This window comes from Dendrobates tinctorius, unplaced genomic scaffold (genome assembly GCF_039654945.1).
Source record: "Dendrobates tinctorius isolate UK_male_01 unplaced genomic scaffold, ASM3965494v1 ptg000087l, whole genome shotgun sequence".
NCBI classification, from domain to species: Eukaryota; Metazoa; Chordata; class Amphibia; order Anura; family Dendrobatidae; genus Dendrobates; species Dendrobates tinctorius.
The window spans coordinates 10,484,130-10,509,401 of record NW_027361755.1 but is presented as its reverse complement, the minus strand read 5'-3'; the positions used below and the strand labels follow the sequence as shown (position 1 = coordinate 10,509,401).

The following is a 25,272-nucleotide window of genomic DNA, read 5'->3' as shown; positions in this document are numbered from 1 at the left end:
TGATTCCAGAATGACAATACATACCATTTAGAAGTTCTTTATTTAAATTTGCTCTCTCAACTGACAGGATACACTGTAAAGGAAATAATAGTGAGGAAACCCATCAATCTGTGGATCTTATTAAAACTATGATGTTGTGTAACTTTTTTTACATTACAAATTTGTAGTTTAAAGCACATGATCAGTTTACAATGCATTTACATAGTTAAAGAGAATATGTCACCTCATTTTTGGCCTATAAGCTGCGGCCACTGTAATGCTGTAGATAAGCCCCCGATGTAACCTGAAAGATAAGAAAATCAAGTTAGATTATACTCACCTGGCGGTCCGGTCTGGTCCGATGAGTGTCTCAATCCGGTCCGGCGCCTCCCATCTTCTAGCGATGACGTCCTCCTTCTTACTTCTGCCACGGCTCCTGAGCAGGTGTACTTTATCTGCCCTGTTGAGGGCAGAGTAAAGTACTGCAGTGCGCAGGCGCTGGGTCTCTCTGACCTTTCCTGGTGCCTGCGCACTGCAGTACTTTACTCTGCCCTCAATAGGGCAGATATAGTACACCTGCGCAGGAGCCACGGCAGAAGTAAGAAGGAGGATGTCATCGCTAGAAGATGGGAGGCGCCAGACCGTGACACCCTTCACACCAAACCCCCCCCGGTGAGTATAATCTAACTTGTTTTTCTTATCTTTCAGGTTACATCAGGGGCTTATCTACAGCATTACAGAATGCTGTAGATAAGCCCCTGATGGCGATGGCAACAGCTTATAGGCCAAAAATGAGGTGACAGATTCCATTTAACAAAAATTATAATATTCAAACAATAACTTTGCTTTCATTATTATTTTATACTGATTTTGATTCACTACATATTTTATTTTCAGCTCTATATGCTTCATAGCTGAAGTCCCCACATATTTCCTTTCTGATTTAAATTGGTTGTCTACAGTTTAAATAAGTGGTCCAAAACTAATTTTGCTGTTAATCCTAAATGACTATTGATTGTAGCAATCTAATCCGTTTTCTAATATAAGTTAAAGGCCGGGGTCACACTTGCAAGTGTGATGTGAGAAGCTATGTATTTCTATGCAGCCGCACACTCTGGTCCCGATTGCCGGCGGCAGTGCCGAGAGACTCGTGAGAGTTTCTCCCATCACACTCGCAAGTGTGACCCCAGCCAAAGAGTTTGTCCAGCACTATAACTATTTTTTTTCTCTTAAGTCTTGCTACTATGTGCCTCGTTTTACATCCATTATGTTATTTTAGCAATATTACCTTTTACAATGCTCTAGCAGCACATTTTCTTGGCTGGTTGCAGCTCTATTGGGGTTAATCGACAACTTCCTTTTTCCTGGCTTTCTGTGTTCTATTACTACAAGTTCCATCTACTACAATGGCCTGTAAGCCAGCACCTAGCACACACATTCGAAACCCCACATAAACCCCTCCCTGCCCTCCTTCCTTCAGCTTCAAGCGGCTACATCTTTTTTTAACACAGTGCAAGCACCGACTGCTCATGAAACTGAGAGATGACCAGGGCTGCCACTAGGAATTTTTGGGGCCTCACACTGGCAAAATTTTCAGGGACCCACTTGAGACTCCACCCAGGCTTCACCCCTCGAACCTTCCACAGTCCCACCACCCTCTCTTGGAAAAACTCCACTTCTGCATCACATCCTTATCAATCACACATTAACAGTTCCCATTACCATATCACACACATAGCCAGTAGCCTGTGTTTTGGCCAAAAGATTTTTTAATCCGCCACCACAACAAGGTAGACTCTTTTGGCTGGGCCCTACTCTACTGTAACTTATTAAACATTTGTTGAAATTTCCAATACAATTTAGGTATATTTTTATTTATTTTTCAAAATGACCAATAATATCAAATACAATGGACAAATACCACTGCACTATGACCAGACAGCATATTACCACCACATAGTGGCCAAATAGCACATAGAAGGAACAAATACCGCCACACCATGGCTGGACCACATATTACTACCACATAGTGACTCTGTCCCTCAGAAAGATTTACTTACAAAAAGCGAAGGTTCTTAGCGCATGATTTGGCCAATTCATGTGTGCCCGTCAACCGCGGCAAGGTGACACTTCTCTGACGGGTCCTGTCTGAACCCTTCCATATTCTACTATATATGCCACTTTCAGGTTTAAAAAAAAAAAAAAAACCTTCTATAAAGGACAAACATGTCTCTCCTGAGCTGCAAGCCTACAGCGAATGGGCTAGTACAACTGGTTGAGAACACCTGCAGGTTAACAGGGGCAGAGCAAAGGTCAAGCAGAGGGAGTCACACCCCCCTATTTTTAGCTATACAAAAAAACCTGACCAGCACATTCCAAGTGTGAATAGGTGCAAGCTGCAGTGACTGCAAAACACATACAAAAAAAAGCACAGCAGCACCCTGTGAATGCCAAGACATATAATGTCAATGGAAATAAAAACTTCCAAACGCTCTGTCCCTCAGCAAGAAGCAAGTTCTTGAATGCAAAAAGTGAAATTTATATATTATATAAAGTCATTACAAACAGAGTGATCTATTTCAAGTGTTTATTTCTGCAAATGTTGATGATTATGGATTACAGCCAATGAAAATCCAAAAGTCTTTATCGAAGTAAATTAGAATACTTTAAAAATGATTTTAAAATCCGTTAGGCTACTGAAATGTATGTTAAGTAAATGCATTCAATACTTGGTTGGGGCTCCTTTTGCATCTATTATTGCATCAATCCGCCTTCATCACCTGATGTGTGTGTGTATATGTGTATATATATATACACTCACTGGCCACTTTATTAGGTACACCATGCTAGTAAGGGGTTGGACCCCCTTTTGCCTTCAGAACTGCCTCAATTCTTCGTGGCAGAGATTCAACAAGGTGCTGGAAGCATTCCTCAGAGATTTTGGACCATATTGACATGATGGCATCACACAGTTGGCGCAGATTTGTTGGCTGCACATCCCTGATGCGAATCTCCCGTTCCACCACATCCCAAAGATGCTCTATTGGATTGAGATCTGGTGACTGAGGAGGCCATTTGAGTACAGTAAACTCATTGTCATGTTCAAGAAACCAATCTGAGATGATTCGAGCTTTATGACATGGCGCATTATCCTGCTGAAAGTAGCCATCAGATGTTGGGTACATTGTGGTCATAAAGGGATGGACATGGTCAGCAACAATACTCAGGTAGGCTGTGGCGTTGCAACGATGCTCAATTGGTACCAAGGGGCCCAAAGAGTGCCCAGAAAAAATTCCCCACACCATGACACCACCACCACCAGCCTGAACCGTTGCTACAAGGCAGGATGGATCCATGCTTTCATGTTGTTTACGCCAAATTCTGACCCTACCATCCGAATGTCGCAGCAGAAATCGAGACTCATCAGACCAGGCAACGTTTTTCCAATCTTCTACTGTCCAATTTCGATGAGCTTGTGCAAATTGTAGCCTCAGTTTCCTGTTCTTAGCTGAGAGGAGTGGTACCCAGTGTGGTCTTCTGCTGCTGTAGCCCATCTGCCTCAAAGTTCGACGCACTGTGCGTTCAGAGATGCTCTTCTGCCTACCTTGGTTGTAACGGGTGGCAATTTGAGTCACTGTTGCCTTTCTATCAGCTCGAACCAGTCTGCCCATTCTCCTCTGACCTCTGGCATCAACATGGCATTTCCGGCCACAGAACTGCCGCTCACTGGATTTTTTTTCTTTTTCGGACCATTCTCTGTAAACCCTAGAGATGGTTGTGCGTGAAAATCCCAGTAGATCAGCAGTTTCTGAAATTCTCAGACCAGCCCTTCTGGCACCAACAATCATGCCACGTTCAAAGGCACTCAAATCACCTTTCTTCCCCATACTGATGCTCGGTTTGAACTGCAGGAGATTGTCTTGACCATGTCTACATGCCTAAATGCACTGAGTTGCCGCCATGTGATTGGCTGATTAGAAATTAAGTCTTAACACACAGTTGGACAGGTGTACCTAATAAAGTGGCCAGTGAGTGTATATATATATATATATATATATATATATATATATATATATACAGTATATATATATCTGTGTATGTATATATATATATATATATATAATTATATATATACACACAGCTCTGGCAAAAATTAATAGACCACTTCCAAATGTTCAGTTTGTTTTATTTTTCACTTTATAGGTATATTTTTGAGTAAAATGTAAATTATCTTTTGTTTTTTTTAGTTTACAAACTTCTGACAACATGTATCCAAATTTCCAAGCAATAATTTATTTTTTTTGAAAAGGAGAAACGGTCAAAATTAAAAAAAAATCCAATGCTTTCAGACTTCAAATAATGCAAAGAAAACAAGTACATAACCATTTAGAAGCAACAATACTAATGTTTTAACTCCGGAAGAGTTCAGAAATCAATATTTTGTGGAATAACCATGATTTTTAAAACCAGCTTTCATGCGCCTTGGCAGTTCTTCTTTGTTTGATGGCTTGTAACTATCTATCGCCCTCTTGATTAAATTCCAAAGGTTTTCAATGGGGTTCAGGTTTGGAGAATGGGCTGCCCATGACAAAGTTTTGATGTGGTGGTCTCTTAATTTTTGCCAGAGCTGTATATATATATATATATATATATATATATATATATATATATATATATATATATATATATATATATATATACAGTGTATATACTGTGTGTATATATATATATATATATATATATATATATATATATATATACTCCTAAACTCCTGGAGCAGCATGTCCACACTGAACTTTCCTCCCACCTCTCATCTAACTTGCTCTTCGACAATCTACAATCTGGCTTCCGCCCCCATCATTCCACTGAGACAGCCCTGACCAAAATTACCAATGACCTACATACAGCTAAAGCTAACGGACAATACTCTATACTCCTGCTTCTAGACCTGTCCTCTGCTTTCGACACAGTTGACCACTGCCACCTACTACAGATCCTCTCCTCCTTTGGCATCAAAGACCTCGCCCTATCCTGGATCTCCTCATACCTTTCCAACCGCACATTCAGCACTCTCTCCACTCCCACACTAACTCCTCATCCCACCCTCTCTCTGTTGGAGTCCCCCAAGGCTCTGTTCTAGGACCCCTACTCTTCTCAATCTACACACTTGGCCTGGGGCAACTCATAAAGTCCCACCGATTCCAGTACCACCTTTATGCCAATGATACTCAGATCTACCTCTCTAGCCCAGACATCATCTCTCTGCTCTCCAGAATCCCAGAGTGTCTATCAGCCATATCCTCCTTCTTCTCCTCTCGCTTTCTCAAACTCAATGTGGACAAATCTGAACTGATCATCTTTCCCCCATCTCACAGATCTTCCTTACCCGACCTTTCTATAACAATTGACATCATCATGCTTTCCCCCGTACCGGAGGTCCGCTGCCTCGGAGTAACCCTTGAATCTGCCCTGTCCTTCAAACCGCACATCCAAGCTCTCTCCACCTCCTGTCGCCTCCAGCTCAAAAATATTTCCAGAATCCATCCCTTCCTCAACCCTCAATCTACTAAAATGCTTGTGCATGCCCTCATCATCTCCCGCCTTGACTATTGCAACATCCTTTTCTGTGGCCTCCCTGCTAACACCATTGCACCTCTCCAGTCCATCCTCAACTCTGCTGCCCGACTAATTCTTCTCTCTCCTCGCTACTCCTCCACTTCTCCCCTCTGCAAATCTCTTCACTGGCTCCCATTCCCTCAGCGTATCCAATTCAAATTACTAATACTGACCTACAAGGCCATCTACAGTACAACCTGTCTCCTCCATACATCTCTGAACTAATCTCCCGATACCTTCCCTCACGTAATCTCTGGTCCTCCCAAGACCTCCTTCTCTCCTCCACACTTATACCTGGAGAAGACACATTTAGTTTCGAAACATGTCATCCACAAGGGATTGACTATTTGCAAAAATGTTACTGAAGAAACATAGAATCAATAAGTTATATTTTACCCCACTATTGATTGGACTGATCGCTGGAGAAACCATACTATTTCCTTTACATGCAAGGATTTACCCCAATCCGTTTTCCGTGTGAACTGCTACCACAGGCTGTGTTGGTCTATGCTAAGGTCTAAAGAACCGGACACTATCCTAAGCGAGTGGACCCGCGATATTGAATGGACTTTTTACTTTGTGTTTTCACTTTGTGCAGGAAAAGGCTATTTTTTGTTTGCTTATGCTTAAGCAGGTTTATTGAGTTTTAACCCCTTTCCTACATTAGACGTACTATTACGTCCATGTGACCTGGGACCTAAGTCCCAAGAACGAAATAGTACCTCTAGCGCGATCAGCGGCGGTCACGGCGGGTCACGGACCGCCTCTGACACATTAACCCCTGGCACACTGCAATCAAACATGATCGCAGTGTACCGGCGGCATAGGAGAGAAGCGCGCAGGGAGGGGGCTCCTTCCATGCTTCCCTGAGACCCCCGGAGCAGGCTCAGGGGGCCTCCTTCCCTGCAGGTCCCCGGATCCAATATGGCGACGGGGACCTTCAGGGGCCTGCAGGGAGTCGGCCTCCTCACTGCCTGCAGAGCGCAGGCATAAGGAAGCCTGTGCAGCGCCTATGTCAGATCGTTGATCTGTCACAGCGATCTGTGATGTGATAGATCAGCGATCTGCCACATGACAGTGATGTCCCCCCTGGCACAATGTAATAAAGTAAAAAAAAAGTGTAAAAATAATTTATAAAAAATCGCTAAATAAATTAAAAAATTAAATGTATATTCCCTAATTCATTTTTTGAAAATAAAAAAAAAAACAATAAAAGTACTCATATTTAGTATCACCGTGTCCGTAACGACCTGCCCTATAAAACTGTCCCACTAGTTAACCCCTTTATTGAACCCCTTAAAAAATAAAAAAAGAAGCAAAAAATAATGCTTTATCATCATACCGCCCGTCAAAAAGTGCAATAACGCGCGATCAAAAAGATGGATATAAATAACCATGGTACCGCTGAAAACGTCATCTTGTCCCGCAAAAAACGAGCCACTATACAGCATCATCAGTAAAAAAAATAAAAAAGTTATAGCTCACAGAATAAAGCAATGCAAAAATAATTATTTTTTATATAAAATTGTTTTTATTGCATAAAAGCGCCAAAACATAAAAAACGACATAAATGTGGTATCGCTGTAACCATACTGACCCGAAGAATAAAACCGCTTTATCAATTTTACCATATGCAGAACGGTGTAAATGCACCCCCCAAAAGAAATTCATGAAACGCTGGTTTTTGTTCATTCTGCGTCCCAAAAATCGGTATAAAAAGCGATAAAAAAGACACATGCCCGAAAATAGTACCAATAAAAACGTCAACTCGCCCCACAAAAAATAAGACCTCACATGACTTGGTGGGTCAAAATATGGAAAAATTATAGTATAGTTCTCAAAATGTGGTGATGCATAATCTTTTTTTACAATAAAAAGCGTCTTTTAGTGTGCGACAGCTGCCAAATATAAAAACCCACTATAAATAGTAAATCAAACCCCCCGTTATCACCCCCTTAGTTAGGGAAAAATAATAAAATAAAAAAAAATGTATTTATTTCCATTTTCCCATTAGGGTTAGGGCTAGGGTTAGGGTTAGGTTTAGGGTTAGGGGTGTGTTGGGGTTAGGGTTGGAGTTAGAATTTGGGGGTTTCCACTGTTTTGGCACATCAGGGGCTTTCCAAACGCGACATGGCGTCCGATCTCAATTCCAGCCAAAAAAGTCAAATGGCGCTGCTTCCCTTCCGAGCTCTGCCATGCACCTAAATAGTGGTTTACCCCCACATATGGGGTATCAGCGTACTCAGGACAAATTGCACAATAACTTTTGGGGTCCTGTTACCCTTGGGAAAATAAAAATTGGGGGTGAAAAGATCATTTTTGTGGAAAAAATATGATTTTTTAATTGTACGGCTGTACGTTATAAACTTCTGTGAAGGCCCTTGGAGGGTCAAAGTACTCACCACATATCTAGATAAGTTCCTTGGGGGGTCTAGTTTCCAAAATGGGGTCGCTTGTGGGGGGTTTCCACTGTTTAGGCACATCAGGAGCTCTCCAATCTTGACATGGCATCCGATCTGAATTCCAGCCAATTTTGCAGTGAAAAAGTCAAACAGCACTCCTTCCCTTCCGAGCTCTGCCATGCACCCAAACAGTGGTTCCCCCCACATATCAGGTATCAGCGTACTCAGGACAAATTGTACAATAACTGTTCCAGTCCCATTTCTCCTGTTACCCTTGGTAAAATAAAAAAAATTGAACCTGAAGTAATTTTTTTTGTGAAAAAAGTAAAAAATGTTTTAAACATTCAAAAAATTCCTGTGAAGCACCTGAAGGGTTAATAAACTTCTTGAATCTGGTTTTGAGCACCTTGAGGGGTGCAGTTTTTAGAATGGTGTCACTTTTGGGTATTTTCTATCATATCATATATTTAAAGTGACTTCAAATGTGATGTGGTCCCTAAAAATAAAATGGTGTTGTAAAAATGAGAAATCGCTGGGCAACTTTTAACTCTTATAACTTCCTAACAAAAAAAAATTTTGGTTCCCAAATTGTGCTGATGTAATGTAAACATGTGGAGTTACTGTGGGGCTCTAAGTATTTGACTCTTTATTGTTTAACATCATGACCCATTTTTTTGTCTATTGATTCATGTGTTTCTTTCCAGACTTTTTAACTGCTTATAAACAAGTGTTTGTTTGTGTTGCTCATTGTAATAAAGAAATGTGTTAAACCAGAATATTTGGCTTGGTGGTGATCCCCGAATTTTGGTGCATACACTTTTCTCTTGTGTGGCTTCATTTAGACATGTGGGAAATGTTACTTATTAAGTTTTTTGAGTGCCATATCTCTGTGATTTAAGAGCATAAAAATTCAAAGTTGGAAAATTGCGAAATTTTCAAAATTTTTGCCAAATTTCTGATTTTTTCACAAATAAACGCAAATTATATGAATTAAATTTTACCACTAACATGAAGTACAATATGTCACGAGAAAACAATGTCAGAATCACCTGGATCCATGGAAGCGTTCCAGAGTTATTACCTCATAAAGAGACAGTGGTCAGAATTGTAAAAATTGGCCCGGGCATTAACATGCAAACCACCCTTGGGAGTAAAGGGGTTAATAAACCTGCCTGGATATTTTAACAAAATCGCTTCCTGTGCCTACTTCAACCACAGCTGAGAGAGAAATAATTATTTTTTTATTGATACACTGTTTGGTCTCAGTTAGCCGCCCTTCATATAATTCAAATAGTATATTGCAAAGGAACCAGAAAGTGTTAAAACAGGTGAGGTATTAGCCAGATATTGGCTATTGATAATCAAGCCTGACATTAATATACGGGATATTGCCCTGTAGCAGTATACAGATGTGAACTGATCTTTGTACTATAGATTTGGGTCACTGCAAATTATATCATCCTCCTTGGCTAAAAATAATCTTCAAAATTGCTAATAAGGAGTATTTTTACCCCTCTGTAAAATATGTAGTGTGATCACTGGCAGAGCCTGTCGAAAGGAATAGTGGCGGCACTGGCAATCATACCCTCAGTAGAACATGATAAGTAAAAATAAATTTAAAAATATTTTCATCCCATATGGCCTCTACACTTGATCAGGCTAAAAAAAAATTGTTAGATGACTTGACGCTTTCCAGGGTTGGGGAAAACCATTTCTAAGATTGTCTACAAGCATGTTTCGATACTCCAGCATGCACGCATTCCTTTCCAGGTGGGAAAAATCTGGTAAATTTCATTTAGTACCATGGATCTAACTAAGTGGCAACTCAGTAGTCAGCACGATTTCTAATCATAACAATACGGTCATCATTTTGAAGACAGTGCAGCAAGAAAGCGCTCATGTGTCAGGCGCTTCCATGTGGTCCAAATCCATGGTGTGTTGTGGCAGGGTAACACTCAAGGTTTCTTCCTCCGTCCCCTTCCGCCAACTATGGACAACAGATCATTATCCTCTTTTTATTATTATTATTAGTTATTTATATAGCACCATTGATTCCATGGTGCTGTACATGAGAGGGGGTTGCATACAAATGTATGTTCATCTCCTGACTGTTGCACGCCCATCACCGCTTCCTCCTCTATTTGTTCCTCTGCCCCTGCATCTTTACTAATAGCTTGCATGGTACCATGAGCCCCCCTCGATCACTGTAATCCATCCTCCCATGGCACACGCCTGTTAGACATCAGTCCGGAACTTAGAGATATTGTTATCCCTTCCACATCCTCCTCCACTTTCGCCTCTTCTTCTGGGACCACCACCTCCTCCGGCAGACTATTCAAAGTGTGCTCCAGCTTTCAGATGATCAGAATAATGATGCTGATGATGACATTGTCAGTGCTAGCCATCTTAGTAGCCATTTCAAATCTATGCAGAAGGGTGCAGAGGTCCTTCATCTGTGCCCACTCCACAAACATGATTTGCTCCACATTCATACTGCATTGGCCCAGGTTTTGCAAAATGACATACTGCACCAGGGCTTGTTGCTGCAACATATGCTGAGTGGAATTGCATTGTGTCGGCACATCGCATATCAACCACTTAAGCGGTAGGTTGAAAGACCTCTGTAGCGATGCAAGTTGATGGCCCGCGGGTGTGAACAGCGGAAGTGAGCACACAGCGACCGTGCTTTCTGCAGCAGCGAAAACAGGCCGGGATAGGGGCAGAGAAATTTCTGTACCAGAGAAAAAAAAAAAAAGGGTCCTACCAGCTCACTTGAAAACAGCCTGTGGTGTGTGGGAGCAAGGAATCACGTCGTCCAGCGTGTAGTTACTCCAGAAAAAAGAAAAAAATTCCAGCTACTAAAAGATCCATTTATTGAGAGAAAAGTAAGACAGAGTTCACATGATTGTATCTATTACGCGTTTCGAACACCCACACTGTGTTGTGTTCTTTATCAAAAAAGCTGACGACAATGCTGGCAAATGCCTTTTTGTACACAGCTATAGCCAAAAAAATGATGATACACATGTGTCACATACAATTAATTAAAATTACCCCATATGGGTAAGAATTACTAAGACATGTAGAAAAGCATATATCAATTACTAAAACATATAGAAAAGCATTTAGCAGTTGACCACCATTATTAACAAGAAAAAAGAAAGCGCAAAAAAAAAAAATGGTATTAATAATGGTGGTCAACTGCTAAATGCTTTTCTATATGTTTTAGTAATTGATATATGATTTTCTACATGTCTTAGTAATTCTTACCCATATGGGGTAATTTTAATTAATTGTATGTGACACATGTGTATCATCATTTTTTTGGCTATAGCTGTGTACAAAAAGGCATTTGCCAGCATTGTTGTCAGCTTTTTTGATAACGAACACAGTGTGGGTGTTCAAAACGCGTAATAGAGACAATCATGTGAACTCTGTCTTACTTTTCACTCAATAAATGGATCTTATAGTAGCTGGAATTTTTTTTCTTTTTTCTGAAATTTCTGTACCACCATGTTCTGGATGTGAGCCATGCAAGGCATGTGTGAGTTTGTCCCACTGTAGGACTGCCTCCAGATTGCACCATTATCGCACGCCCTTCCATGGCTCCAAGTTCAGTGGAGACAGCCATCGCTCAAACACAGCCTGGATAGCTGTCCATAACTCTTGAGCTGTGAGACTACGATCTCCAAGGCATATGAATTTATACACTACCTGATTGCAGTGAGCCCTGGCTGTGCTGTATGTTGGTCGGGGGGATTCTATCTGCACTGTTGAAATGCGTGTCTCATTAAGGGAGAGGTTGAGAGTGCAGGTGGAGGCCTAGAAGAGATGGAGGAGGCAGAAGCAGTGGGAGAAGTGTTAGATATAGAGGTTTGTCCCGCAAGCCTTGGGGATTTCAAGACTTGTGAAGCAGCCCATTCCCTGCCTGCCCCTGCAAACATCAGAGTTACCCAGTGCCCAGTCAGCAAGATGTAATGCCCCTCGCCATGTTTGCTTGTCCAGGTGTCAGTGGAGAAATGCATCCTGTCAGACATAGATTTTTTTAAAGAACGGGTGATGTGGTCTGATACATGCTGGTGTAGCGCTGGTACAGCTTTCTTAGAGAAATTATGGTGACTGGGCAACTGGTACTGGGAGATTGCGGTGGACATCAGCTTTTGGAAGCTGTCTGTATTCACCAAGTAGGAAGGCAGCATTTCCATGCCCAACAGATTGGAGATGTTGGATTTTAAGCTCTTAGCTTTGGCATGTGTAGGAGGAAACATTCTGATGCCAGGGCCACCACCCAATCATTATCTCCTGAATCAGCCCTCCATCTGTTCTCTTCCCCTACCCTGGGAAGAGGGGTAACACTGTGCACCACAGTACACTAACCCAACGAAAAAGGCAATATAAGCAAGGGTAAACTGAAAATACCAAGCATACAAATATTCACTCACATATAACAGAGGAATACACCACAGAGTGGAGGATGAGGAAATAACCATAGTAAGAGGAGGGAAGGGAGATATCACACTTACAAACCACGCAATAGTCACAGATAACTCCTCCAAAACTCATTCTCATATAAACAACTCTTCTCCAATCCATGCAGCAAAAGCTAGCTCTGACATGGGTTTGAATCAGGATCCAGATTATAAAGGGGATGGGAGTGGCTAACAGAGCTCAGCTGAGAGCTCTTACTACCAGAGATCCCAACATGGCTGATTAACCCCTGTTCTACCAAAAGTAATAAACACCATTTAAAAAGAAGTGCTTCTTTCCTGCGCAGGAAAAGGAGCAATCAGACGCTGCAGTCTTCTGGCTCCTCTCTGTTGCGGTAACCCCGTGACAGTACTCCTCCTTCTACAAGGGACCTTTGGAACCTCAGAACCAGGTTTGTCAGGGTGTGCCACATGAAAAGACAGGATCAGTCTGGACACATGGATGTCAGATGCTGGTACTCTCTGTTGTGGCAACCCCATGACAGATGTGGTGTGCTCGGTGTCAGAGATCAGTCAAAAACAGCAGGCATGTCCTCTACCATAACAGCTGATGGGCTTTCACTCACCACGACTGTAGGGGGTAAACAAGTGATGGTTCTGTGGCCAGTTACCTGTTTGAGAACAAATGCCACGGTGATGAAGGAGGAAGATTCAGCAGATTCAGTTGATGGGGTGGTCAGTGGTTGCGGAGGTCTGCTAGGCCACATTTTAGAGCAGTGAGATTCCCATACTAATGCATCTGATTGTGCATGTGCCAGTTCATGCATGCAGTAGTCAAATTATTGGAATTTTTGCCTTTACTAAGTCAATTTTTACAAAATTGACAGATAATGTGTGTTGGGTCATCCTTGCAGTCTAAAAAAGGCCCAGGATATGCAACCCTTGCCACCCCGCAAACTGCAGACCCTCAACTACTGCTGGTCACAGCCAGCGTTGTGGCTGAGGATGCAGTGCTTGTCGTGGTTGCCTCACTTCATCTCTGTGCAGGAAGCTGCAACGCAACCTTCTTTTCTTCCTCTTCCACCTCCTCTGCTGAGCTACTCACACCAAATGGGATATGCAACCTCACTGTCTTCCTCTCTGTTCTCCCACTCCTCAACCCTCCTCCTCTTTCTGCACTGACAGCAAAGTACAGTACGCATGCGCCTCAGGTATCTGAGTCTCATTAGGATCACCTCCACCCTTGGGGGTTAATATCTGGTGATGAGGGTCTGGATTCTGCTCTGACCCTTCTTTATCTGGCCACGGATCCAAGTGAAAAAAATATTGGGCATCGGTGCAGATGCTTTCCTCCTCTTGATTCTGTGAATCTTTGGAGCAGACCTCTGATGCCCATGGAATACAATGTGTGAACAGCTCTGTATACTCACCCATCTGTGGTTCCTCACAGTCAGTGGGGCAGTTGGAGAGTTGGGGAAACATGAATAATTGGGGTGCCACCTCTGAGGACTGAACTGTGTGTGATGTTAAGGTGGAGGAGAGGTCCCTTGATGCAGCGCATGCCATTCACTGTAACACATGCTCTTTCTGGCTCTAATCTACAAGGTGTACTGCTGTGCCGCTCCCAAAGAAAGGGATCAGAAGTTGTCAGTTGTTCAGTAGCGCTTTCAGTAACATTACCACCTACCCCACGTACACCAAGCCTATTCCCCCTTCCACAATGACCTCACTTTTTCCCCACTCATGTTGGATGCACCCTTCCCCTCTTTTAACCAGCTGTTTCACAACTCCAGGCTCAGACCTGTCAGTCACCTGTCACTAAATTAACAATCAGTATATATTTGCTGAGATAGTGTGGCTGGACCACACAATTAGCACAAAGCAGAGAGGGCTGTCATTAAGTCCGAGTCTAAATCATATCATCCAACAACCCGGGTATGTGTTAACCATGGGTTAAAAAGGAGTGTCACAATACTATGTGTTTTTTTAAATTATTTTTTATTGATAATTAATAATAAAAAAGAGATGGTTAAAATAAGAAAGGTACAGGATAAGGAGGGACTGAGACTTGAAAGTGAAATTTGCAAGATATGGTAATTAATATAAACTTCAGTATTGTGCAGTGGCATATTTTTAAGACATAATTCCATAATGTATCATTAACAATATATATTATAAAGAGGTCATAGGTTTAAAGTGCAGAAATAGTGCAAAATAATATAATGCAAAAGTACAAATTGAAGCAATTGCGTGTAATTGATTATATCTGTTAGATGAGACCTTATTGTAATAAATATATCGCTATAAAATGATTGTATGCATTCAGTGAAAAATAATGTCTGTCCTATTTTCACAATTGTTTGTCATCCAGAAAAAAATACATCTGACCTATTAAGGTATATGGATGAGTGCATAGAGTGCTGTTAGAATACACATGGTAGTGATAGGGAAAATTAGCATCTGATGTTACTGTAGGTGCAGATCATAGCAGACCTAATCACAAACCCATGGTGAGGATATTGGTAGGAAAGCATTCAAAATATGAGATGAAAAAATGCTGATGTAAATTAAGTTATTACGCAAGTGGTTAGCAAGTACTGGTGGTAGTAAAGTAAGGTAGGGACGGGCTGCACCTCTATGGGGAGGGTGCAGCTGTGCTTGGGGAAAAAATGGTAAGACGGATGGAGGAGCTTATAAACTAGGATCTAGGGGGAGGGAGGACAGATGTGCTAACAAGGGGATAGATAGAGTAGACATAGAGGGAGAGGCAGGGGGGCTGGCATATGCTGGTGTAAGGAGGTGGCGGATAACCTCAGTTGCTCTCTCTCTCCTTCTTTGAATGTAGTCCCCCATTCAGTGCTCCTACAGTGGGTTCTACATTGATATATGTGCAATGTTTAATATACACTCACTGGCCACTTTATTAGGTACACCTGTCCAACTGTGTGTTAAGACTTAATTTCTAATCAGCCAATCACATGGCGGCAACTCAGTGCATTTAGGCATGTAGACATGGTCAAGACAATCTCCTGCAGTTCAAACCGAGCATCAGTATGGGGAAGAAAGGTGATTTGAGTGCCTTTGAACGTGGCATGATTGTTGGTGCCAGAAGGGCTGGTCTGAGTATTTCAGAAACTGCTGATCTACTGGGATTTTCACGCACAACCATCTCTAGGGTTTACAGAGAATGGTCCGAAAAAGAAAAAAAATCCAGTGAGCGGCAGTTCTGTGGCCGGAAATGCCTTGTTGATGCCAGAGGTCAGAGGAGAATGGGCATACTGGTTCGAGCTGCTAGAAAGGCAACAGTGACTTAAATTGCCACCCGTTACAACCAAGGTAGGCAGAAGAGCATCTCTGAACGCACAGTGCGTCGAACTTTGAGGCAGATGGGCTACAGCAGCAGAAGACCACACTGGGTACCACTCCTCTCAGCTAAGAACAGGAAACTGAGGCTACAATTTGCACAAGCTCATCGAAATTGGACAGTAGAAGATTGGAAAAACGTTGCCTGGTCTGATGAGTCTCGATTTCTGCTGCGACATTCGGATGGTAGGGTCAGAATTTGGCGTAAACAACATGAAAGCATGGATCCATCCAGCCTTGTATCAACGGTTCAGGCTGGTGGTGGTGGTGTCATGGTGTGGGGAATTTTTTCTTGGCACTCTTTGGGCCCCTTGGTACCAATTGAGCATCGTTGCAACGCCACAGCCTACCTGAGTATTGTTGCTGACCATGTCCATCCCTTTATGACCACAATGTACCCAACATCTGATGGCTACTTTCAGCAGGATAATGCGCCATGTCATAAAGCTCGAATCATCTCAGATTGGTTTCTTGAACATGACAATGAGTTCACTGTACTCAAATGGCCTCCTCAGTCACCAGATCTCAATCCAATAGAGCATCTTTGGGATGTGGTGGAACGGGAGATTCGCATCAGGGATGTGCAGCCGACAAATCTGCGCCAACCTGTCTTAATTTTGGATTAGTAGTTTAGGGATAGCAGGGAATTAACTGAGGGGACTGGGTCAGCATCCTCCCAGCAGACAGGAAGTCCCTGTCTGCAGTTCAGAGCCCAGGCAGGACTGCCTGAGGCAGGACAAATGTCCCTGTCTGGGACAGAAGAGACCCCCATCTGGGGAATATGTGTGTCCCCTGTCTGGGATGGAACCAGCCCCCAGCTGGGGAGAATATTGGCTGCCAGGACTATCGGGCATTGGGACTGAATCTGTGCCTCACCAGAGACTTTTATCTCCAGAGAGCTTACAGGGAACTTTGGACTCTGCTGCTGCAGCCGTGGCTGTGACTAGGGACAGAGCAGGAATTCTATGTCTCTTGCCTATTTCTACATTCTCTGTTATGAATGGGTCACCGAGGAGAAAAAAACAAAACAAGCTAAGTCACAGAAAACCAGAGAGGTTGGTAACTATGCAGATTGCAGATCCCTGATCCTACCACACAACTAGCAGCAGCCGTGGAGCGTACCTACGATGATCCTAGACGCTTCGTCACAGACGGAGAACTACATAAGCCTGAAGCAAGAAAAGGGGAAAACTAACTGCCCCAGAGCAGACCCCAAAGGAAAGACAGCTCCCACACATGTATTGACGGTGAAACAAGATGAAAGCACAAACACAGGCAGGAAAATAGGCTGAGCAAACGATGGGGCCCAAACTAACTAGAAAGGATAGGGAAGGAAAGACACTGTCTGCAATCTGCAAAAAACCCTACAAAAATAATGTCCAACACTTCTGATAGCAATATTAACCCTGAAGTCACTAGACTTCTCCCACTATATCAGCACTCTGAAATATTCTGAGACAGAGCAAAAAGAGACCAAACTAGTAAGGGACAAAAAGCAAATTGGCAAAATACTGATAAATAAGAGTGGAAATTCAGCACACAAAAAACTGAATAGACCAAAAAAATCAAGTGTGAACATTAGCAGAAAAACTTAGCTTTAGATGACTGGAACAGAGCTGAAAACCAAGAGCTGACAAGCCAGAAGGAATCACCAGCAACTGAATAGGGCGTCGGCTGTCTTAAATCCAATCTGAGACTCCTGAGGTCCAATCGTCATCCTCATTCTCAGGTGGCAGATCTCCACCGATCAAATCAGCCTCACTACCTCCTGTTACCACCAGAGGGAATCTGGAAGGAGAACTCACAACTGGTGAACCAGAGAATGAACAAGTTGCCACTGTTGGGCCCTATACAGTGTGAAGTGTGGTTCATCCAGAGGATGCCGTACCATCATGGAGAACAACTAGAGAACTGAGGTAACCCACTGTGACCCGGGGCGGGGATCCAAACTATTTATTGATGTGCAATGGCTGGGGTGCTCATTGACTGTGACCTAGTGGACTCGGCTATGACTAACACCCCGTGCCACCTTGTTACATTTGGCGTAGTCAGCAGGATCGACCAAAGCAGCCCAGCAACCCAAAGACTGATGGAGAGAATTCCTGTGATGTGTGATTTTGAGATATTGCCTGCCGTGAAGGAACTGAAGATGGCGGCTGACAGTGATGTTATGCTGTTGCCCGCCATGAAAGAATTGAAGATGGTCGTTGGCACTGATGTTAAGATGTTGACTGCTGTGAAAGAGACGGGGATGGCGGTTGCTGAAGATTTAAAGAGAAGATGTTGGCTGTTGGCACGAAAATGGGAGATGTTGCCGCCTTTTGTGGGCATCACAAAGAAGATTTGGGGCCAAAACGCAGGAGTTTGAGCATCCTGGTGAAAAAGGCCCACCTAAATGGGTGCGGGCAAAGAAGTTCCCACCTGTGCAGCAGAACTGAAGGAAGGAAACGGGTGGAGCAGACAAGTGTGACCCCGCCCACAAATGGGTGTAACCGAGCAGAGCAAGACGGTGTGTCCTGAGGGGAGACACCATTACTTATTGAGATGGAAAGGAGGAGCATGTCGTTCCGTGGCAGCATTGGCCGCCAGGACTGGAGAAGATCTGTGGCCCAGGACGAGACAGGCCTACACTTCGAGGAATGGTGGTCGGAGAAATTCCTTGAATGGCATTGTTTTCGGCAGTTGGACAAGTGGCCGGTGGAGAGCGAGGAGCCTGCGGAACTAAAAGACTCGGAACTGGAGGCGGAGGACATTTGAAGCGGCAATGAGAGGGATTGTTGGGCTGCCGTCACTGATTTTCATGGCAGCACGAGAGGACTGTCGCCGGATGCAGCGGCGGTGAGTAGAGGGTTTCCGTCCAAGTGCCATACTGCACCGGCCACTGCTCCCTCACCTCTTGTGGCCCCGCCACCATCCCCTGTCCTGCCCCGTCTCCTGGCTCCACCATCGCCCCCGATGTTGGTGGCATCTGGTTCCACCTAGTCCGCACCTGTCCCGTCCAGCGACGGTGACATGTATGTGGAGGAGCCTTGGACACCTACGGCAGAAGAGGCCCAGTGGATACACAGGGAGCAGAATGGGAGGCATGGGGCAGGATGGGAGACACGGGGTCAAAATGTGAGACGGGAAAAATGGGAAACATGGGTCAGAATGTGAGACACAGGAGGCAGGATGGGTAACACAGGGGGCACGATGTGAGACACAGGGGGCAAGATGTGAGACACAGGGGGCAGGATGTGAGACACGGGGCAAAATGGGAGACACGGGACAAAATGGGAGACACGGGGTTAAATGGGAGACACATGGGGCAGGATGAGTAACACAGGGGGCAGGATGAGACACAGGGGCAGGATGGGAAACACAGAGGGCTGGATGGGAGACGCAGGGGCAGGATGGGAGACACATGGTGCAGGACCATGAGGCAGGATGGAGACAGATGGGGCGGCATTATCATGGGGCAGGATCATGGGACAGATGGGGCTGGATCATGGGACAGATGGGGCAGGATCATGAGACAGATGGGGCAGGATTGGGAGATCATATGGGGGCAGAATGGATACTCATGAGGACAGGATGGGAGAACATATGGCTGGAGCCAGAAATGAGATATACGGGGCCAGAATGGGGGATATTATTACCATATGAGCTAATTAGGGGATATTATTACTGCAGTGATGAATTTATTTTATTTTTTGAGGATACTGTTTTAAATAGGGGGGGCGGTCCTTTTACTGTGCAGAGCAACACTATGTCGCCTTTTTTTCTTCATCTGGTGTAGTGTAGAAGTTGGGAAAAAATTAAGTAATGTGTTCTGCAAGTGGAGCTCTAGATAACTGTGTTACTTCCTGCAAAGACGAGCCCTGGCTGGAAGATGAGATGGCGGTCTGTGCTGGATGAAAGTTGAAAAGTGAAGCTGAAAGACTTCACCTAGAGACGTCACTGGTGAGTCAGTGTGTTACCTGTACCCTGACACTATACACTATATACAGAGATCCTGTGTACAATGTCCCCAGTGATCACTGTATTACCTGTGCACTGACACTATATACAGAGCTCCTGTGTATATTGTCACTTGTGATCACTGTATTACCTGTGCACACAGACACTGCATACTAAGTACAGATCTCCTGTGTATAATGGCACTTATGGTAATAGTATTTTTTTTTATTAATGATCAGGTTTGTAGTATTCAGTCACCATGTGGTGGTAATATGTGGTCTGGTCAGGGGGGGTAGTATTTGTCCCTTGCATGTGCTATTATTCTGTCACTGTGGTGGTAATATGTGGTCTGGTCATGGTGTGGCTGTATTTCTTTCTTGTATGTGGTATTATTGGTCACCATGTGGTGGTAATATGTGGTCTGGACATGTTGCAGTGGTATTTGTCCCTTGTATGTGATATTATTTGGTCACTGTGGTGGTATTATGTAGTCTGGACATGATGTGCTGGTATTTGTTCCTTGTATGTGGTATTATAGGTCACTATGTGGTGGTAATATGTGTTCTGGCCATTGTGCGGTCGTATTTGTCCCTTTGGATGTGATATTAGTGGTCATTTTAAAAACTGAAAAATAAAAATATACCTTAATTGTATTGGATATTTTAAAAATTTTTTAATAGGTTAGAGTAGAATAGGGCCTGACCAAAAGAGACTACCTTGTCGTGGTGGCAGATTTAAAAAAATCTTTTGACCAAAACAAGAGCTGCGGGCTATATGTGTGATCTGGAGATGGGAACTGTTAATGTGTGATTGGTGAGAAGTGGAGTTTTTACAAGAGAGAGCAGTGGGACTGTGGACAGTTCGAGGGGTGGAGGGCAGGGCTGGGATGGAGCTTGAGCAGTCTCAACGGAAATTTTTCCAGTATGGATGGGGCTCCAAAATTCCTAGTGGCAGCCCTGGTGGCCCGTACAAAACTCTGGCACATGACTTATTCCTTCCAAAAAACGTTCTGAGGACTAGGTGGCACTCATTACAGGTGGAAGAAAGGCCATTTCGACAGCTAAACAGGAAAGGGTATTTTACAATTAGTGCCCTTCTACAAGAGGTAGTAATAACAGACACTATAAGGCTATGTGCACGAGTAGTTCTTTGGGTGTGCAGATTTTGTAGAGAAAACCGCAGGTAAATCTGCAGGACAAATATCTTTTATCTGCGGTTTTGCCTGCGGTTTTGCCCTGCAGTTTTACACCTCATAATGGATGAGGTGTAAAACTGCAGCGTTTCTGCACCAAACAATTGACATGCTGCGGTTTGTAAACCGCAGCAAAACCGCAGCATGTGCACAGCTTTTTTTTATTTCCATAGGAACTAAAGGTACTGTACAACGCAGCAGAATCTGCTGCGGACCCGCAGGTGCAGAAACGCTACGGAACCGCAGCAGAATCCGCACCGTGTGCACATACCCCTAACAGCTTTTAAAAAAGGGCTGGACGATTTCCTTGATACAAATAAATTAGTCACAAAATGTACAATTGAAGGAGAAAGATTGAACTTGAAGGTCCGAGGTCTTTTTTCAACCTACGTAACGATGTAACTATGTAAGATGTTGAAATGTCGACTGGTGACTGGACCACACAATTAGCACACATAATTGATTTGCTGAAATGTGGACTGGTGGTGGAACCACACAATTAGCACAAAGGATTTATATGCTGAAATGTGGACTGGGTACTGTACTACAGAATCAGCAGCACTATGGATTTATATGCTGAAGTTGTGACTTGTGGCTGTACCACAGAATTAGCAGCACCATACTGTAGATTTATATGCTAAAGTGGTGACTTGTGGCTGCACCACACAATTAACACTCCAGATTTATATACTGGAAGGTCGATTTACTACAGGATCCTATCTATCTGAACTAGCTGAGAGTAAACAGCCTAGCTAATTACCTTACTAACTTGCAACAGCCGCCTCACTACGCTGTTACACTCACAAATTGGCGTCAAAGCCACATAATCGCTTTTTATATGGAGAGAGGTATGTGACTTTGGCAGTCAATGACACAAACAGTGGCGGATTATAATGAGGTCAATCTAGGCGGTAGCCCAGGGTCCAGTGGTGTGGGGGGGCCCACCAGCCCAGGGCAAATTGTAATCCGCCACCATAGCGCCATGCCCCCATGCACTGACCCCATTCTCGCTCTCCCAGACAGACCCACCAGCCACCACAGCCCCTCACTGATAAATCCCTGCTCTGTGCGCACAGGACCTGTGATGAGGTCACAGGAGGGGAGGAGTCAGGGGTCACATGATCAGGGGCCTCGGACGCCCTGCATACCCAGAGCCGTGTGTGTACAAAGTGTGCGGAGGGGAGCCGCGTCTGTACAAGGTGTGCGGAGCGGAGCCGCGTGTGTACGAGGTGTATGGAGCAGAGTAAGCCGCGTGTGTACGAGGTGTAAGGAGCGGCGTGTGTACGAGGTGTACGGAGCAGAGCCAGTCGCGCGTGTACGAGGTGTACAGAGCAGAGCCGTGTGTGCGTGCGAGGTGTACAGAGCAGAGCCAGGCATGTGCAAGGTGTACGGAGCAGAGCCGCGTGTGTACGAGGTGTACGGAGTGGAGCCAGCCGCGTGTGTACGAGGTCTACGGAGCGGAGCCGCGCGTGTGCGAGGTCTACGGAGCGGAGCAACGCGTGTGCGAGGTGTGTGGAGCGGAGCCGCGTTTGTACGAGGTGTACAGAGCAGAGTCAGCCGCGTGTGTACGAGGTGTAAGGAGCGGAGCCGCGTGTGTTCGAGGTGTACGGAGCGGAGCCACACGTGTGCGAGGTGTGTGGAGCGGAGCCGTGTGTGTACGAAGTGTGCGGAGCGGAGCCGTGTCTGTACAAGGTGTGCGGAGCGGAGCCGCGTGTGTACGAGGTTTACGGAGCAGAGTAAGCCGCGTGTGTACGAGGTGTAAGGAGCGGAGCCATGTGTGTACAAAGTGTGCGGAGCTGAGCTGCGCTGTATGAGGTGTGTGGAGCTGAGCCGCACGTGTACAAGGTGTACGGAGCGGAGCCGCACGTCTACGAGGTGTACGGAGCGGAGCCACGCATGTACACAGTGTACAGAGCTGAGCTGTGTGTGTACGGAGTGGAGCCGCACATGTATGAGGTGTACAAAGTGTATGGAGCTGAGCCGTGTGTTTACGGAGCGGAGCCACGTGTGTACGAGGTGTATGGAGCAAAGCCGCATATGTGCAATGTTTACAGAGCGGAGCCATGTGTGTACAAGGTGCACATAGCGTGGCTTCATGTGCACAAGGTGTACGGAGCAGAGCTGCATGTGTACAAGGTTTACAGAGTGGAGCTGTGTGTGTGCGAGGTGTACGGAGCGAAGCCGTGTGTGTATGAGGCATACAAAGCGGAACCGTGTGTGTATGTGGTGTGCGGAGCCATGCGTGTACAAGATTTATGATGGGGAACATTCATACCTTCAAACCGTCCCAGATTTTGAGAGTCTGCCCCACTGCCCCGACCATGAGCTTACTTTTCCTGCGGACACAGGAGTACACGGCGGAGCCCCAAGGAGAACTTGAAAACTCACACATGACGTTCCATCGGAAGTGACGTGCTGGAAGCTGACCGGAAATGAGGTAATTTCGAGAGGAGATTGTGACGGAACCATGGAGGCACTTCAGGGAATGCTTCAGATCATCACCATGTCCTCCGACAGCGCGGACAGCAGGATCTCCTTTGACTCGGGGATGTCGGCCATGTGAGTGGATCATGATATGTCCTGCACCAGGAGGCTCAGGTGGGCACTACAATGTGAGCCGGACTGGTATAGTATCTTTATAGAATATGCACCAAATAATATAAGATGGTATAGAGGTGCGTTCGCAGCCCGGGGTCCACCGTGCAGAGATGTTAACTGCTGCTTGGTAATGGCGGAGCACTAACTAGACACCGGCGGGTTAACCACTGACCCGGTGTGTACAGGAGTGAACTCAGTTACTTCACTGAGCCGCTGGAGCAAGTGCGAGAGCCTGTTTATCCTCACAGGACTCAGCAGGAGAGCGCTAGTGCTAAGACACAGGACTCTGCCCCAAGGACACAGGGTTAGAGCCCCTCTAGTCCCACTAGCGCTCAGCACCACAACAGCGCTAGTGGGAATGTTGCTTACTGCACTATGTGTGTACTGCGCAGCTCTGGTGGACGCCACTAACCAGCCCAAGCTCAGGACTGGAAAGCGCGCAGGACGCGCATGGCACCACTCAAACGGATGCTGCAGTACCTGCAGTAGTGTAGTGCCTTAGGTAGAGTGGCGCACACTGACGCTAGCATGTGTTAGGAGCTGGGAACACTGCGGTGCTAGGCTAAACCCTACCAACATGCGTATCAAAGGGAAGGGGTTTCATAATGAGTCATTCAGCGGTTCACAAGCATCCATCATCACACACATCACTACCATTTACTGACTATACTAGCGCGGCCATGCAACTCTTTTATAGCAGTGTCCCTCCGGGACCTTCCTAGTGGTCCAAAGGGAGCAGCAATAGGACCTGAGCATGTGACCTCACACCTCCAATGAGAGGACTTCCCACAGGCATGCTCAGTGGGCCGAAAGAAGGACTTAATCCCAAGAGCAGCTCGCTGCTGGCTATTGCAGGTTACTATAGCTGAACCCCAATTGGCAATAGTAACAAAGCCAACAGCAGTATACTGAGCAAGATGCCGGGAACGATGTCTTTGCTGAGCAGGCTCCTCTGTGGCCGGAGAGGAATGGGAGACCGCAGAGGGCAAGGCTCCGGATTCCTCCTGTGAAGAGGCAGAAACCTGACGCCTAACCAGGGGGAAGTGTTTTGGGAAGGATGGGTCTAAAAGGAGCACCAGTTCAGGTGACAACTTTGACACAGTTCCCAGATATAAAAGGGCGGAATGAAAAGATGGGAAGGGATTTGGCACCAATAAGTGGATCCAGCAGGATGTGTGCTGAGAGAGACGCTGTGGCTGAGTCATCAGTATGTGTTTGGGGGCTTAAACCAGTGGGGCGTTGAGCACTTGTAAGTGGGATACAGATGATGCTGGTCAAGACTTGGGCCTAGCACTCATTCGTCGTGGCCCAATAGTCGCAGTTCAAGCACCGAAGAGCATGTGCGGACCCCAAACCATCCTAGTGACACCCTTATTCCTGTTAACATTACACTCACTAGAAATTAGCTAGAAAGTATGGAGGCTTCCTGCTGCAACAGTTAAAGTGTGTTTATTATCAACTTTTGTTAATGTTGTATATTTCTGTTTTTGCACGATTTACTTCCTATCAAAATTACCCCTCCTCATATCCATGTTAGGAAAATAAGCAATTACATAAGTTGGTTACTTCCGCCTTGTCCTTGTCTGCGTGTTGCATCCAGTAATATGCTTACATTTGGCATAGTTGGCAAGATGCAACATCCCAGCGCAGAAGTGGCGGACCAGTCAATAGCTGAGTCCAACAGGAGCAACATTCCCCTGTGGGTTATGCTTAGCAACCTCCCAAAGTTTACGGGGAGCAATCTGTTACTATGGGA

General features: G+C 45.0%; 1 protein-coding gene across 2 annotated transcripts in view; it reads right to left on the bottom strand.

The window, feature by feature from the left end:
- Nucleotides 1-25,272, bottom strand: part of KMO (kynurenine 3-monooxygenase) — a 509,384-nt gene that overhangs the window by 307,775 nt on the left and 176,337 nt on the right. For both annotated transcript variants that reach the window (XM_073585735.1, XM_073585736.1), the window contains exon 5: nucleotides 25-73. In XM_073585735.1, coding sequence (XP_073441836.1) covers nucleotides 25-73 — 49 coding nt within the window. The remainder of the gene's footprint in view (nucleotides 1-24; nucleotides 74-25,272) is intronic.